Genomic DNA, 14,468 nt, shown 5'->3' with positions numbered 1-14,468 from the left:
CGATGCAAAGATCTTTTAAGATTTTTCAACTGCTAAAAAATTGCTAGAGACTAAAGTGAGCTAAGACACCAAAGCCAATGCTAGTTATTAGCTAGTCGTTGCAAAAATATAAATCGAGGCCAGGGACAGCCGGAACAAAATAGGCCCTAGAGATGACATAACGATCTCTCAAAATCTTTTAACCGCTAAAGAGATGAAAGCGACTAAAGTGAGACAGAAGCCGATGCTATTTGTTACCTAGTGTGGTTGCAAAACTATACTCTAAATCAGCTTTATAAGTCAATGAAGACCACCCCAAGCGCTTTACAATGTGCTTCACACTTTTCCCTTTTATACACTAACTAACCGATAGTGTCATCCATGCAAGGCAACTACCTGCTATTGGGGGCATTAGGGATTCAGTGTCTTGCCCGAGGACACTTCGACATATAACTCGGAGGAGCCGGGAATTGAACCTGAGACCTCTCGATCCCAAGACGAGCGCTCTACCTCCTGAGCCAATGCCGCCCTTAAGGTGCCCCTTAAGGACAGCTCAAGTGCCCGCCGGGTCATTATGATTTTCTAGTCAAATGTTTTTTTTAGTGGTTGACTGAGTATTATTAACCCTCACTTACTCATAACCAGGATTGAGTAGGGTTACTTTAACTGGATTACTTTTAATGACTTTTGGATTACTACATACTAATAAAAGACAAAATAAACTAAATATGAATACAATTATGACTCACATCACATGGTAAGCTTTCTCTCCTGGCTTTGATCTCTTTGATCTCTGGCAAAACTAAAATAAAATGCGACAGAAAGAAAATGAAAATAAATCAAAACAGCTTGCCAACATCATTTTTGCCGTTCCATGTATTCCGTTACTCCCCAAGCCTGCACAAAATTTAGTCCGTTTATTCATATTTAGTTTCTTTTGTCTTTTATTAGCATATTTGGTATTGGAGTAATCCAAAAGTAATTGAAAGTAATCCAGTTAAAGTAACCCTACCCAACCCTGCTTATAACATAGAATATTATATATATACCGGAGCCATATCCCCTTGGTGGGAGGTGGTTAGAGTCAAGAACACATTTGCATTTCAGACTCTTTCTGGGAGATTGATACAGAGGAGGGGATTCCCAGCCCCCCTCAGTCAACCCAACTGATGTGGTGGGAGTCATTAGGTGACCAAACCCCCCAATTCCAACTCCTAATGCCGAGTGCCAGGCAATGAGTACCAATGTTGTAAGTCTTAGGTATGACTCGGCCGAGGTTTGAACCAGCAACCTACCCCTAAGGCCACAGAGCTGGTAGTAACATAATAACATAGTAACAACGTAGTAATAACATGATAAGTTATTATTTTAAAAAAGGCATATCAAACTTCGGTGCCCTTTGCACTAATTAGTAACAAAAAGAAGCTCTTAGCCTATAAAAGGTTGCAGACCACTTTAAATCCAAACAAGGGTCAGAGAAGAATGGAATAGGCCCTATGGATGTTACAAAAATCTTTCAAGATTTTTCCACTACTAAAATGTGAGGTTAGACACCAAATCTAATGCTATTTGCTAGTTAGTGGTTGTGAAAATCCTGACCAGGGAAAGCTGAAACAGAATAGGTTGCAGAGATTATACAACAATCTTTCAACTGCTAAAGTGATGCTATTGACTAAAGAGTCAAGCAACCAAAGCTTGTACCATTTGTTAGCTAGTGGTCACAAAAATGTGCACTAAATCCAGGCTAGGGCCTGCCAGAACAGAATGGTATAGGCGCAGAGACAAAACAACAGTCTTTCAAGATCTTTCAGCTATGAAAGTAATGCTAAAGTAAACTGCTAAAGTGATGCTGGTGACTAAAGTGAGCTAAGACACCAAACCCATTGTTATTTCTTAGCTAGTGGCTTCAAAATGAGTCCAGGCCAAGGACAGATAGAAAAGAATAGGCCCCAGAGATGACTAGCAGATATATCAAGATCTTTTAGCTGTAAAATTGATGCTAGCAATGAAAGTGACCTAAACCACCAAAGACGGTGCTTGTTCTTTCCAAACAGCTAGCGGTATCAAAAATATGCATTGAATCAAGGCAGAGGACAGCCTGAACAGAATACAATAGGCCCAGAGATTATATAAGGATCTTTCAAGATCTTTTCAAATGCTAGAGTGATGCTAACAAATAAAGTGAGCTAAGACACCAAAGCTGATGCTGTTTATTAGCTAGTGGTCCAAAAATATGCGCTAAATTTATGCCAGGGACTAACGGAACAGAAAAGAATAGGCCACAGAGGCAATCCAACAATCTCTCAAGATCTAGAACTGCTTTATGCTAACGACTAAAGAGAGCTAAGACACCAGAGATGCTACTTGTTAACTATTTGTTGCAAAATATGCATTAAATCCTGGCCATGGACTGCCTGAACAGAATAGAATAGACCCTAGAGACTATATAACATTCTTTCAAGATAATTCAACTGCTTAGGTGATGCTAACAACCAAAGTAAGTTAAGCAAGAAAAGCCGATGCCTTTTGTTTGCTAGTGCTAGCAAACATATTTGCTATATCCAGGCCAGGGTCTGCCAGATCAGGCTAAGCCCCAGATATTTTATAACGATCTTTCAAGGTTTTTCAACTGCTAAAGTAATGCTAATGACTTAAGTTAGATAAGCCAACAGAGGTGGTACAAAATATGTGCTAAATCTCGGCTATGGACCGCCGGAATAGAATAGAATAGCCCCAGAGACAAAATAAAGATTTTTGAGTTTTTCGAGATGACGATCCTGTTTGGTACCGTCACATCGCCCAACTCTGATTCAATTATTAATGCGGTGCACGGCAATCAATGATCAAGGCTGGCGCAAAATGCACTCCGGTTGAAAAGGGGAGCTGTCCACGGTGCTGCAAATAATTGTGTCCCCCCCACCCAGTAATCCCCCTAAGAGTCTTTGGCAGGGCCGTGGAACTAACCGCCGCTCGGCCACTGGCAGGAAATCAAAGTCTCACTCCGCCTAATAGGATTATGGTTCACCTCATTGGGGAGCGCAACCTCGTCCCGCAACCGATTGTATTCAAATATGGGATGCGCCGAAAAACGAGACGCCGTCTGCATGGAAGTACGAAAAAAACTGGGCAGGTCCAGGGAAGGGAGTCGTCGTGCTTGTCGTGTGCAGAAGACAAATGGAAAGCTTTGGCTGTTGCCGTGCGCTACATCGCTGCCAAGTAGCTGAAAGCTATTTTTAACCTGGCTTGACGAAAACCGGGGTCCAGAGTTAGAACTTTAGAGCAGAATTAGTGCTTTAACACTGAAGGTAAACATTTAAAGCTTTAACTATGGACTGCATGCGTGAAAGCATTTCTTAAATTAACTCTAGAGTTAACTTGACATGAGTTAAAGCTCAACTCAAAAGTTGAAGTTCATAGCTAGATGTCACAGACCAAGACCCAATCGCGCTCGTTTTCTCAGTTTTTATGAATAAAGCAGGTCTTGCTTCCACGATCCGATGGCTGACGGACAAGGGGAGCGGGCGATGCGGAAGTGTCATTTCTGTGTCGAGCGAGGAGGATCGGAGACAGGCGGGAATCACAAGTTGCGGGCCGGGACTGGAGAGCAAAGGTGGTGTCAAGTTCGGAAACGAGGTCGGTAACAGGAGGCAGGTAGATAACGGGGAGAAACAGGTCTGGTAACAGGCAGGCAGAACGGGGCGAAGTCAGGACTGGAAACAGGTTGGCAAAGAAGATCAGGCAGAGAAAAACAGGGCAGGAACAGAGTCGGACGAAAAAGCTTACTGAGCTGGTGGCAACAGTTCGCATAACGATCTGACGGCTTCCTCTTGGAAGCCGGGGGTTTAAAAAGAGAACATCAGCCAATCAGCTATCCAGACTGTTGGCGCAAATTAAACAGTCACAGGTGCTCTCAATCGGTAATCATGACACTAGAGCTCCATAGTTATTGCTTTAAAACAGGGGGCCGGAAACTATGGAAACTATCAAACTGCTTTTCATTTCCAAAAATTCTGAGAATCCCAGAGATAGACAAACAAAAATGATCTGTTGTACAGAAATCGGAATTTTGGGACCAATTTCTTGAAATTCCCCACGATGCCAAACTTTGTTTTCGTCCCTAAAGCTTCTGAAACTTCTCACCGAGGTGATATTTGATCCGAAAATCCTATTTAATGAGGAAAGCGCCTCACAGTGGTTTTCATTTTTTTTTCATGAGTGGAATTGATATTTTCGGGAGGGTCTCTTCTCTATGTAGTCTCCGGTAATTGCATCTCACGAGATTTGGGTTTTGTATGCGGTACCTTGGAAAAAAGCCGGAATCTCGAACGCGATGGGTACAGAGACTGGAGGTGATGGACTTTTGAAATCGGCTATACACGAGGGTTGGGCGATACTGAGAATTTGAGTATCAATTTGATCCAAGTTATTTCACGGTAGTATCGATCGATAGCGATCCGATAACAATACTTTTTGCTTGGAAATGTCCTGATAATTAAATAATTGAACTTGAGTTAGTTGATATTTACACAGCACACAATATTTTATGCACTAAAAATGTTGCATTTTCTATTAAACAACTATAGTTCTAACTTAAAAAGTATAAAAATATTACAACTGTTTCAGAAGAAAAGCCAAAAGAGTCTAAGAAAAAACTTCTATGAAACGGAAATACAGATATAACAATGTCAACCTGTCAACTATTTTTTTGACTCGTACAACATTTTGCAAACGAAGTCATAAGATAAGGTGCAAATTTTCATGAACTAGAACAGGATCAGGACCCAAACGCGTGACGTTACTCACACAAGCCTTTTATTTTACGGGAAATGGGGAGTCAGGCACGGTAGTATCGATCGATAGCGATCCGATAACAATCTGGCGTGAAATGATAGGAAGCCCGAGTAGATATCGGACAGATGGGGGTCGATACTGGACAGGTTGGGACAGACAGGATTGCTAAGGAAACAGGATATTGAAATAAAACAGGACAAACTAGACGGTAACGAAAACTGGAGAGAATAATAAACAGGACAAAAATACACAGGAACAAAACTGGAAACCGATATAAAACAGGGCAAAAATAAACGGGAACAATACCAGACAGGATATGCAAACAGGAAACAGGTCAAAACCCTTGTCTTGCGGGACAGAGGTTCGTTGACGGACTGACAAAAAGAAAAATGAGAGCACTGAGCTTAAACAGACGGAAAGCCAATTTGTCAATGAGCCGCAGCTGGCGCCACACGGGCGGGGCCAATTTGGCGCTATGGCAACCGTGACACAAATAGTATACACAGTACAATCTAAAAACTAGTATAAAAGAGTATAAAAAAAATGAAATACTTTTAACTACATGGGTGTCAAACATGGCCAAACAGGCAGGATTAAGCCCGCATGGGATTGAATCCGGCCCACAAGACAACACTGAGAAGTGCAAGAGAAAAATGAGCTGCAGTTTTAAATTCGTCCACTTGATGTTGGCCGAAGCCATGCGCCACTCACAACGCGACTGGAGTGGTATTTCCTTCTATCTCCCCTTCTCTGTCTGTCTCTCTTTTTCTTCTCTCTTTGTCTCTTTCTCTTGATATTTCTTTCACTCGCTCTCTTTGTCTGTTGACCTATACAATGCCTCTAAAACTAAAACTAAACCTAATTGAATATGCTGATAACCCCAAAATATGCAAACGGTAACAAGCAGAAAACTGAAGTCGCGGTTTCCTGTTGAGCGGTACAATGCCTCTAAAAATAAAATTAAACCTAATCAAATAGGCTGATAACACAAAAATATGCAAACAGGTAAGAAGCAGAAAACTGAAGTTGCGGTTTCCTGTTGACCCATACAACTCAAAAAATATATAAAAATCTTGCTTCAAAGTATCATAGACTATTTGCTAAGATTGTCCGATTGAAGACTTATATTCAGGAATATATTTTGCCAATAAAAACTTCGAGAAATAGTTCATCTCCAGCGTCTCAATTTGCCAACATCATCCTCAACCGAAATTCAAGGAACACGCGAAGGACAAGGTCAGGATTCAAAATCCTTCTTCACTTGTTTAGTATCGAATATTGATGTTCGGATTGATCCGCCCACACGTACTTTCTACACACAACAAGCTGTCTTTCGCATCGAGTTTTGTTTTCGCACAGTACCGGCAGGTTGGTCGTTATCTCTCCGCCGATAGGACTTTCGAATATTCTGGCTGTCGGCGGCGTCTCTGAAGCTGTCGTGTGTTTGCGAAACAAAGCGCCCCCCAGGCCAATTCCCCCACAAATAGCTTATTTGCATATCGTCTTTTTTTGGGGACGTTCCCGACTGATAAGGAAGCCTTTGTGACGACGGGTGGCGAGAGCATGGGGGGTGTAAATCAGCAGCTGTGACAACCCATTAGTACAAATAATTTTTTTGTTGCAAAAGAAGATGATGTTGATTAAAGTTTTGGATCCAGGCCAAGTCGGGATAAATTGTTTCTTCTTTTTTTTAAATGAACAATAATATCTTCTAAAGAAAAACAACTACTCTATTAAGTACTATTTCAATATGCATTAAATTGCTGGATTAGATTGTCATTCTGGGCAGCACGGCGGCGCAGTGGTTAGCGCATGTGCGGCACAGTTCATGTCTTGGGAACCTCCTGCGTGGGTTCAAATCCAGCTCCAGACTTCCTGTGCGGAGTTTGTATGTTCTCCCCGTGCTTGCGTGGGTTTCCTCTGGGCACTCCGGTTTCCTCCCACATTCCAAAAACATGCATTTCAGGTGAATTGGCCGGTCCAAATTGTCCCTAGGTGTGAATGAGCGAGTGAGTTGTCTGTCCCCGTGTGCCCTGCGATTGGCTGGCAACCAGTTCAGGGTGTCCCCTGCCCACTGCCCGATGATTGCTGGGATGGGCTCCAGCACCCCCGCGACCCTACTGAGGATAAGCGGTGCAGCTAATGAGATGAGATGAGATTGTCATTCTAGCTAAATTATATTGCCAGTGTGTAATGATCCACCACTAGAGGCCACTGTAATTTAGAATGAGCTGAAGCGTGTGCATTTCAAGACGATGCACTACGGAAGCCTGAAGGTTAAAACCGAATTATGTAGCCTACTTTGATATTTTTTTTTCCTAGGGATAAAATGCATTTCTGGTGTTACTCCCTGCGAGCGACAACAAAAAGAGAGAGCTGGATACAGCCTGCAAGAACTGTAAAGAGCAAATAGCTGGACTTGGTGAAAGCTGGTGGAAGTGGCTAAAGTTTAGCAGCTAGCCAGTAAGACTTTAAAAGCTAACCAAGGAGTGGCTCTGTCAGAAGCATATCAAGGTTCTAGCACGGCCCAGCTGGTCTCCAGACCTGAACCCGATCGGAAATCTTTGGAGGTAGCTCAAACTCAGCGTTTCTCAGCGACAGCCCAGAAACCTGACTGGTCTAGAGAAGATCTGTGTGGAGACCAAGATCCCTCCTGCAGTGTGTACAAACCTGGTGAAAGACTACAGGAGAGGTTTGACCTCTGTAATAGCAAACAAAGGATACTGTACCAAATAATAATATTCATGTTCTCAGGTGTTCAAATACTTATTTGCAGCTATATCGCATGAATAAATTGTTAAAAAAAATCATGCATTGTGATTTCTGGATTTTTCTTTTTAGTTTATCTCTCTCACAGTGGACATACACCTACAATAAAAATTTCAGAACCCTCCATGATTTCTAAGTGGGGGATTAGCAAAATAGCAGGGTGTTTAAATACTTATTTTCTTCACTGTTGTTGAATATTGAGGATTATTAAGAAAACTACAACATCAAAGGAGCTGTACGTGATTTGGAACTTTGTTACTCTCTGTAGTATGTGCAGCCCTTTGAGACTTCTTGTGATTAAGGGCGTCACAAATAAACTTGCTTGACTTTCGTTCAAACAAATATCAATTCATGAATCCCAGTTTTCAAAAATTGGATTTAAGATATTTTATTGCCAATTAAGGCTTTATTTGTAGAACAACAAATTCAATGTATTTTAAGACTTTTCAAGGATCCGCGGGAACCCTGAATAGTTATAATGATTAGTGTTCAGGGCAGCACGGCGGCGCAGTGGTTAGCGCGTGTGCGGCACAGTTTTGAGGTCATGAGATCGAACCTCCTGTGTGGAGTTTGCATGTTCTCCCTGTGCTTGTGTGTGTTTCCTGCGGGCACACCGGTTTACTCCCCTATTCCAAAAACATGCATGTCAGGTTAATTGGCCGGTCCGAATTGTCCTTCGGTGTGAATGAGCTAGCGAGTTGTCTGTCCCTGTGTGCTGGTGTCCCCTGCCCACTGCCCGAAGATAGCTGGGATAGACTCCGGCACCCCCGTGACCCTACTGAGTATAAGCGGTGCAGATAATGGATGGATTAGTGTTTCGTGTTTTTTGTGAGAGTCCAATGTTGTAACTCAAAAACATCAATAGCAAACTAAGGGCCCTGTTAAAACAAAGTGGTGAATACAAATAGAGTCCAAGACAATAATGATAAAAAAAACATTGTCATTAGGCTCTGCCGTCTTCCTCACGTCACTAGAAACACAAGTGTTTCATTTGTATCCTCTTCTGTCCTCTTTATGTCGGCGTGTAATTGATACGCCCGTGTAATCTCCTTTTAATTAAGAGCTTCTGCTGGCACACGCTTCACACCGATAGGCTCTCCACGCTCTCGTTTCCCGCATCTTTTTGCCACACTTTCCTTTAATGACATTCCCCCCCCACCCTGTTTATCCTTGATGGCACCCTTTATCTTCTTCTTGATTTTTCTTAGTCCCAGCACCACGAAGAGGAGAAGCGAGCCCTCAGCCGCGAGATCATCGTCCTCAATAACCATCTCATGGAGGCCAAACTCACCATCAATAAACTAAAAAAGGACAACGTGAGTATTTGGGGATCCAAGCCCCGCCCACGTGTATGCACTATGACATGGGTGTCAAACTCGTTTGAGCTCGGGGGCCACGTGGTAAAAAGAAAAACTCTCACGGGGGGCTGGACTAGTAGATTAAAGAGAAAGAAAGAGAGTGAAAGGAAGAGAGAGGGAGAAAGAAAGAGAAAAAAAGAGAATGGATTAAAATGCAACAAAGAAAAAGTGCGAGCAAGAGAAATAGACCAAGGGACAGAAAGAGAGGAAAAGAAAGAGTGAGACAGAAAGAAATGGAGAGAGAAAAAGGGAAAGAGGAAGAGAGAGAGAGAGAGAACAGAGAGAAAGAAAAGAGACACAGAAGAGAGAAAAAGAGCAAGATAATTCAAGAGTGAATGAGGAAGAAAGGGAGAAAAAATGAGAGAATGAAATAAAAATAAAAATAAAAACAGTGAAAATGTGATATTTGGTGAGTGTTAGAGCAAGAGAGAAAGAGTAAGAAAGAAAATGAGAAAGAATGAGAGAAATAATGAAAGGGAGAGGAAGAAAAAGAGAGGAAAAGCAAGATAGAGGAAAAAAGAAATAGAGAGGGAGAAAGAGAGGAGAAATAGCAGATAAATCCAGGAAAACAGAGGAGAGAAAGAGAAAAAGAAAGAAAGGGAGAGAGAGATAGAGAAAGAGAGAAAACATGAAAAGAGAAGATAAAAAGACAGAGACAGAAGAGATAAAGAACAAAAAGAAAAAGAGAAAAGAAAAAAGACATGGAGAGAGAGAGAAGAGAAAAATAGAAGAGATAGATAGAAAGATAGAGATAGATGGATACATACTTTATATCATCCCCGTAGGGAAATTCACAAAGAAGAAGAAATAATTCCAGCTCCAGTTGCCATGCTGACAACATCAAGTGGACATATTTAAAACCGCAGCTTGGGTTTTCTCTTGCGCTCATGTTCTCTCGCGAGGCAGATTCAATCACTTGGCGAGCATGATCCGGCCCAAGGGCCGCATGTTCCTCACCCCTGCACTAAAAGCTTGGAGGACTCGATAATAATTGCACACGTCTGCTTATAAACTTATCCTCAAAAAGCAGAAAGGCATAATTGGCTCTCGAGGCGACACTTGAATTTATAGCAAATGCGCATATCGGGATAAGCTGACTGAAGTGAAGTTTAGATAACGGATAATGGAAATATTACAGGACGTAGACCAACTTTTGGAAATTGAGAGCTGCTTTCTTGTTTTAGAGAAAGGCTAACAACTTATCATGTTAGTGCATGTTATTACCAGGTTGTAATTATTCAAAGTGAGGCTATAATAGGCCGAGTCAAACACTCAATTAGCCTGAAGACACATTAATAAAACAATAGGCAAGGGTACTCACCCAAGGGGAGCCCCCAAGATCTTGAATTCCCATCTAGGTTCTTGTTGGCACCTATATGAAAGTGAAAGAGCTACCTTCTGACAATAACAACATACTTTAGCTCGCGGCATCGAACGGCTTTTACAACAAATACACGAAACCACACACAATTAGCCGTGTTTAGGTAGTACAAACAACCGCTCGCTTTTGGTATTATAAAGTCAAACTTTAGATGAAATGTGACAGAGGAGAATATACTTACGTCGCGTCGCCGAGTTCCTCCATGATAAACTGAGCGCCACATAAGAAGGGGGTGAGGTGGGAGGAGTTTAAGGAGGGGGGGTGAGCGAAGCGGTAACTCACCATGACTAAGCATGTGTCAGGGCCTCCCCCTCCCCTTCACAATAAGAGTGTCCACACCGTGTCCTCAGTTGACATAAGCTCGCGCTCAATGGCGTCAAGTCAATAAATGCTTTTATTGAGAAGGTAAGGTATATTTTTTAGACCTGCGAAGCTCTGAACCCGCAAAAGTGGAACCGCAAACTAGCGAGGTTCCACTGTATATTTGAGCCACAACTGATGGAGAAATGAATTTGGAGCTGCAAGAGGAGCATGCTTTAGAATACAATAGAATTGTTTTTATTGTCATTGATAACAACAAAGTGTACATCATTCAATGAGGTTTAACGTGACACTCCAGGATAAACATGTCGTGAAGAGTTAAAAAATATGATTGAAAAAATATTTAAGAATATTAGGATGGATAGTTAATACTTTAATCCCTTGCTTATTTCAGTTAATAGACAAGAGCTTTCCCTAAATGCAGAAATCCGTGAAGTAGTCCTTCACATTTTACATGCTGGTCCCTGCTCTCAGCAATAGTCAACCAGGAATAAAGGATTATGGCTGCAGGATTGCTGTTCATTTTAGGAGCAAAGAACGGGAAGAAAACCCGCCATGCATGACACAAATTTGCACTCTCTGCCCTCGCCCTTAGCAATAGTCGACTGGGGATAATGGATCGTTCGGAGAGAGCGCAGCTCATTTAAGGCGGGCCACAACGGCACGCTTTAGTGGTCCGAAACCCCCAAAAAACGCTCTTGCTGGACCCTGCTCTCAGCAATCATCAACCATGGATAATGGATAATAGTAAGCGGATGCATGGTCCTGTTCATTTTAGTAGGCAAGAAAGGAGGAAAAGAGCTGTGACGCACGACACCAATTTGCACTCTCAGACACCTTTCTCAGTGACGGTCCTCTGGGGATATTGGATCGCCGTCAAAACAGTACGGTCCATTTGAGACAGGCCACAATGGCTGGCTTTGGCAGCCCAAAACACCCCGGTCCCCTTGCGCATTAGCAGCCCCTGCTCTCTGCAGAAGTCGGCCAGTGTTGCCAAAACTGTGAATCTAATTTCAGGCAGGCCAGAACAGTAGGTCTTCTAAAAAATCCCGCTTTACTGGTCACCGCTAGCAGCAATATGCGGTCGGGGATAACTGATCTTGACCACACAAGAGCAGTTTACTTTTAAGAGAAACAAAAGAAAGAGCTGCCACGCCAGACAAAAGTGCGCTATACCGGTCCGTAAATACAGCAATATGCAAGTGGAGATAATGGATTTTGAACACATGAGTGCAGTTCATTTTTTTTGCATGGACAAAATGGCAAAAAAGAGCCACCAGGCCTGACAAATATGCACGCTTCTGCTCCCTGCTCGCAACAAGATGCAATACGGGATAATGGATCTTGACTATACAAGTACAGTTTACTTTTAGGTGGACGGAACGATAAAAGGAGTTGTCACGCCTGACAAAAGTACTCTACGCCGGTCGTACTTGCAGCAATATGCAATTGGAGATAATGGATCTTGAACGCAGGAGTGAAGTTATTTTTTTGGGTGGACAGAACAGCAAAAAAGAGCCACCAGGCCTGACAGATATGTATGCTGCTGTTCCCTGCTGGCAGCAATATGCAATCAGGGATAATGGATTTTAACTACAAAAGTGCAATTCCCTTTGAGGTGGACGGAACGGAAAAAAGAGCTGCCAAGGCTTACATAATTGCTTAATGCCGGTCTGTACTTGCAGCAATATGCGATTGGAGATAATGGATCTTGAACACACGGGTGCAGTTGATTTTTTGGGTGGACAGCACGGCATAAAATACATGCTGTGCTGGTCCCCTGCTCGCAGCAAGATGCAATACGGGATAATGGATCTTGACTACACAAGTACAGTTTACTTTCAGGTGGAAGAAACGATAAAAAGAGTTGTCACGCCTGACAAAAGTGCTCTACGCCGGAGAATAGATTGCAGAATATGTTTCAACCTGCGATGCACGAATGCCGTTAAATACGAAGCGCAAAGTAACGAGGGATAACTGCATTCACAATGTAATTCTAGTAGACTGGCCTAAGTTATAAGTGTATCACAAAAATAATGCAACGAAGACATTTTAAACAAAGGGACCAAAATCCAGGCTAACATTTCCCGCAGAGCACTGGTCTGTGGAAGGTGAGCACCCGGGGGGCGCCGCCCCTCGTCCTTTTGAACCCGGTATGAACACCGGAAGCCAGGTTATACATTCTCTCTTTGCTATCCGCCAATACTGAACCCTTTTCGAGCCACGGAAGATTATTCGGACAATCCTTCTCGGTTTCCTCGGGGGCCGATTGGAGTCAAGGTTCATCGGGAAGCGGGGCCCCAACCCCTCCCGGCGGGTGGCGGCAGACAGCCATCGCTGCTAATGAGCCGTTCTCGCCCCTATCTGCTGACACACATGGCGCCCCAAGGAACATCAACTTGCCATCGCTCATCTTGCGGGTTCTTTTTAGGACAGTTGTAATGATAATAGAGGATGAGAGTTTTTAAATTTGAGAGAAAAATTGAGAATGAAATAAATAGCATTGAATAAAAACAATGAGATGGTGTCTCTTTACATAAAGAAATCCATGTTAATGTTATTGTATGAAACAGCCAAAATTGGTGCATTTTTTTGACACAACTCCTAAAAAAAATGTATCTAAAATTTGGGTCATTTAATATTTTCCGGGTCAAAATAACCATCACCATATTGGGTCACTTCGTAAAAAATAACCACAAAAAAATGCTCATTTTCTTTATGGAACAAAAAGGAAAAACCGGATTGAAGAATTGTGTCATTTAGCATGAACACAACTACATACAGACGCTGCCCTCCTTACGAACGAGATCGTTCATAAGTTGAATTTGTTCGTAAGTTGCTTCAGTGCTATATTTTGTATGTTCAAGGTTTATATAAGTATGTTTAAGGCTTGTATAAGTAACCTGTAATGTTTTGTACTAAAAAAATAAACATTTCATAAAATAATATGCTCTTTGAAGTTAAAGTTGAGTTTAAATTACTTTTGGAAGATGCGCTTCAAGAGTTAGACACCTTCCTCCTCCGTAGTAAAAAGTGGCCGAAAAAAGCGTTCCGACCATTTTCTCAACCGCATCAAGCTTTCTTATTCCACTTCAAAAGAAACGGCTCTCCTTTTCTTTACACCAACCATATTAAATGGATGCACGAGATATTAAACAATGAAAATGTCAAAGTTCTGAGCACGCTGGAAATACGGTACAAAATGTTTAGACACAAACTAGGAAGAGGAAGCCGAATTTCTTCCTCCGAGTGGATGCTGGGTGAGCTATCACAGCGCCACAGTGGCAGAAAGAAGCACTAGTTAATTTTTTTACACAACCACAAACAACTGTGCTGAAAATTTCAGGCTACGCCAACATTAATGTATTTCTCATCAAAATGGTCTTTTTATAGAAAACAAAATTTAAAAAAAAGCTCCTTAGGATAATAAGACCCCCAAAAAGGGATTCTTATGTGCCAAAATGATTTTATTTTGTAAAGTTATTATCATTGTAATTATATTTGTGTATTTATGGTCAAAATATTTCCCATATAGGGTAAATTTGTTTAAAAAAAAACAATAAATGTGAAACAACACAATCGGACAAAATAGTGTGTGTCATTTCAGGACAACCCGAAACATTTGTTTCAAACAATCGTGAAAAGTATATCGAAGTAATTCGCTCGTATTTCCAACCAAATAGCGTTATTTTTCACCCTTCGATATATTCCCGGGGGACACACATCACACTTTGAAATGCGGACCGGTCTGAAGTCTCATGAGACATTCCCACGGGCTTATGTTCTGAAATGATACAGCCTCACGAGTATTGCAAAGCTCGGGCTAAATAGGGAGCAAGTGAAACAAAAACACCGCCGGCAAACTATCG

General features: G+C 42.0%; 2 protein-coding genes across 4 annotated transcripts in view; one reads left to right on the top strand and one right to left on the bottom strand.

Annotated features, from left to right (window-relative positions):
- Positions 1 to 14,468, bottom strand: part of wdr25 (WD repeat domain 25) — a 120,812-nt gene that overhangs the window by 52,819 nt on the left and 53,525 nt on the right. The window lies entirely within an intron of this gene.
- Positions 1 to 14,468, top strand: part of begain (brain enriched guanylate kinase associated) — a 71,710-nt gene that overhangs the window by 40,031 nt on the left and 17,211 nt on the right. The window contains exon 5 of the mRNA XM_088355118.1: positions 8,748 to 8,855. Within this exon, the coding sequence (XP_088211244.1) occupies positions 8,748 to 8,855 (108 nt within the window). The remainder of the gene's footprint in view (positions 1 to 8,747; positions 8,856 to 14,468) is intronic.

Source organism: Urocampus carinirostris, chromosome 15, assembly GCF_059441175.1.
Source record: "Urocampus carinirostris isolate Australia breed hairy pipefish chromosome 15, RoL_Ucar_1.0, whole genome shotgun sequence".
In the NCBI taxonomy this organism is placed as follows: domain Eukaryota; kingdom Metazoa; phylum Chordata; class Actinopteri; order Syngnathiformes; family Syngnathidae; genus Urocampus; species Urocampus carinirostris.
This window is presented reverse-complemented; position numbering and strand designations above follow the sequence as displayed.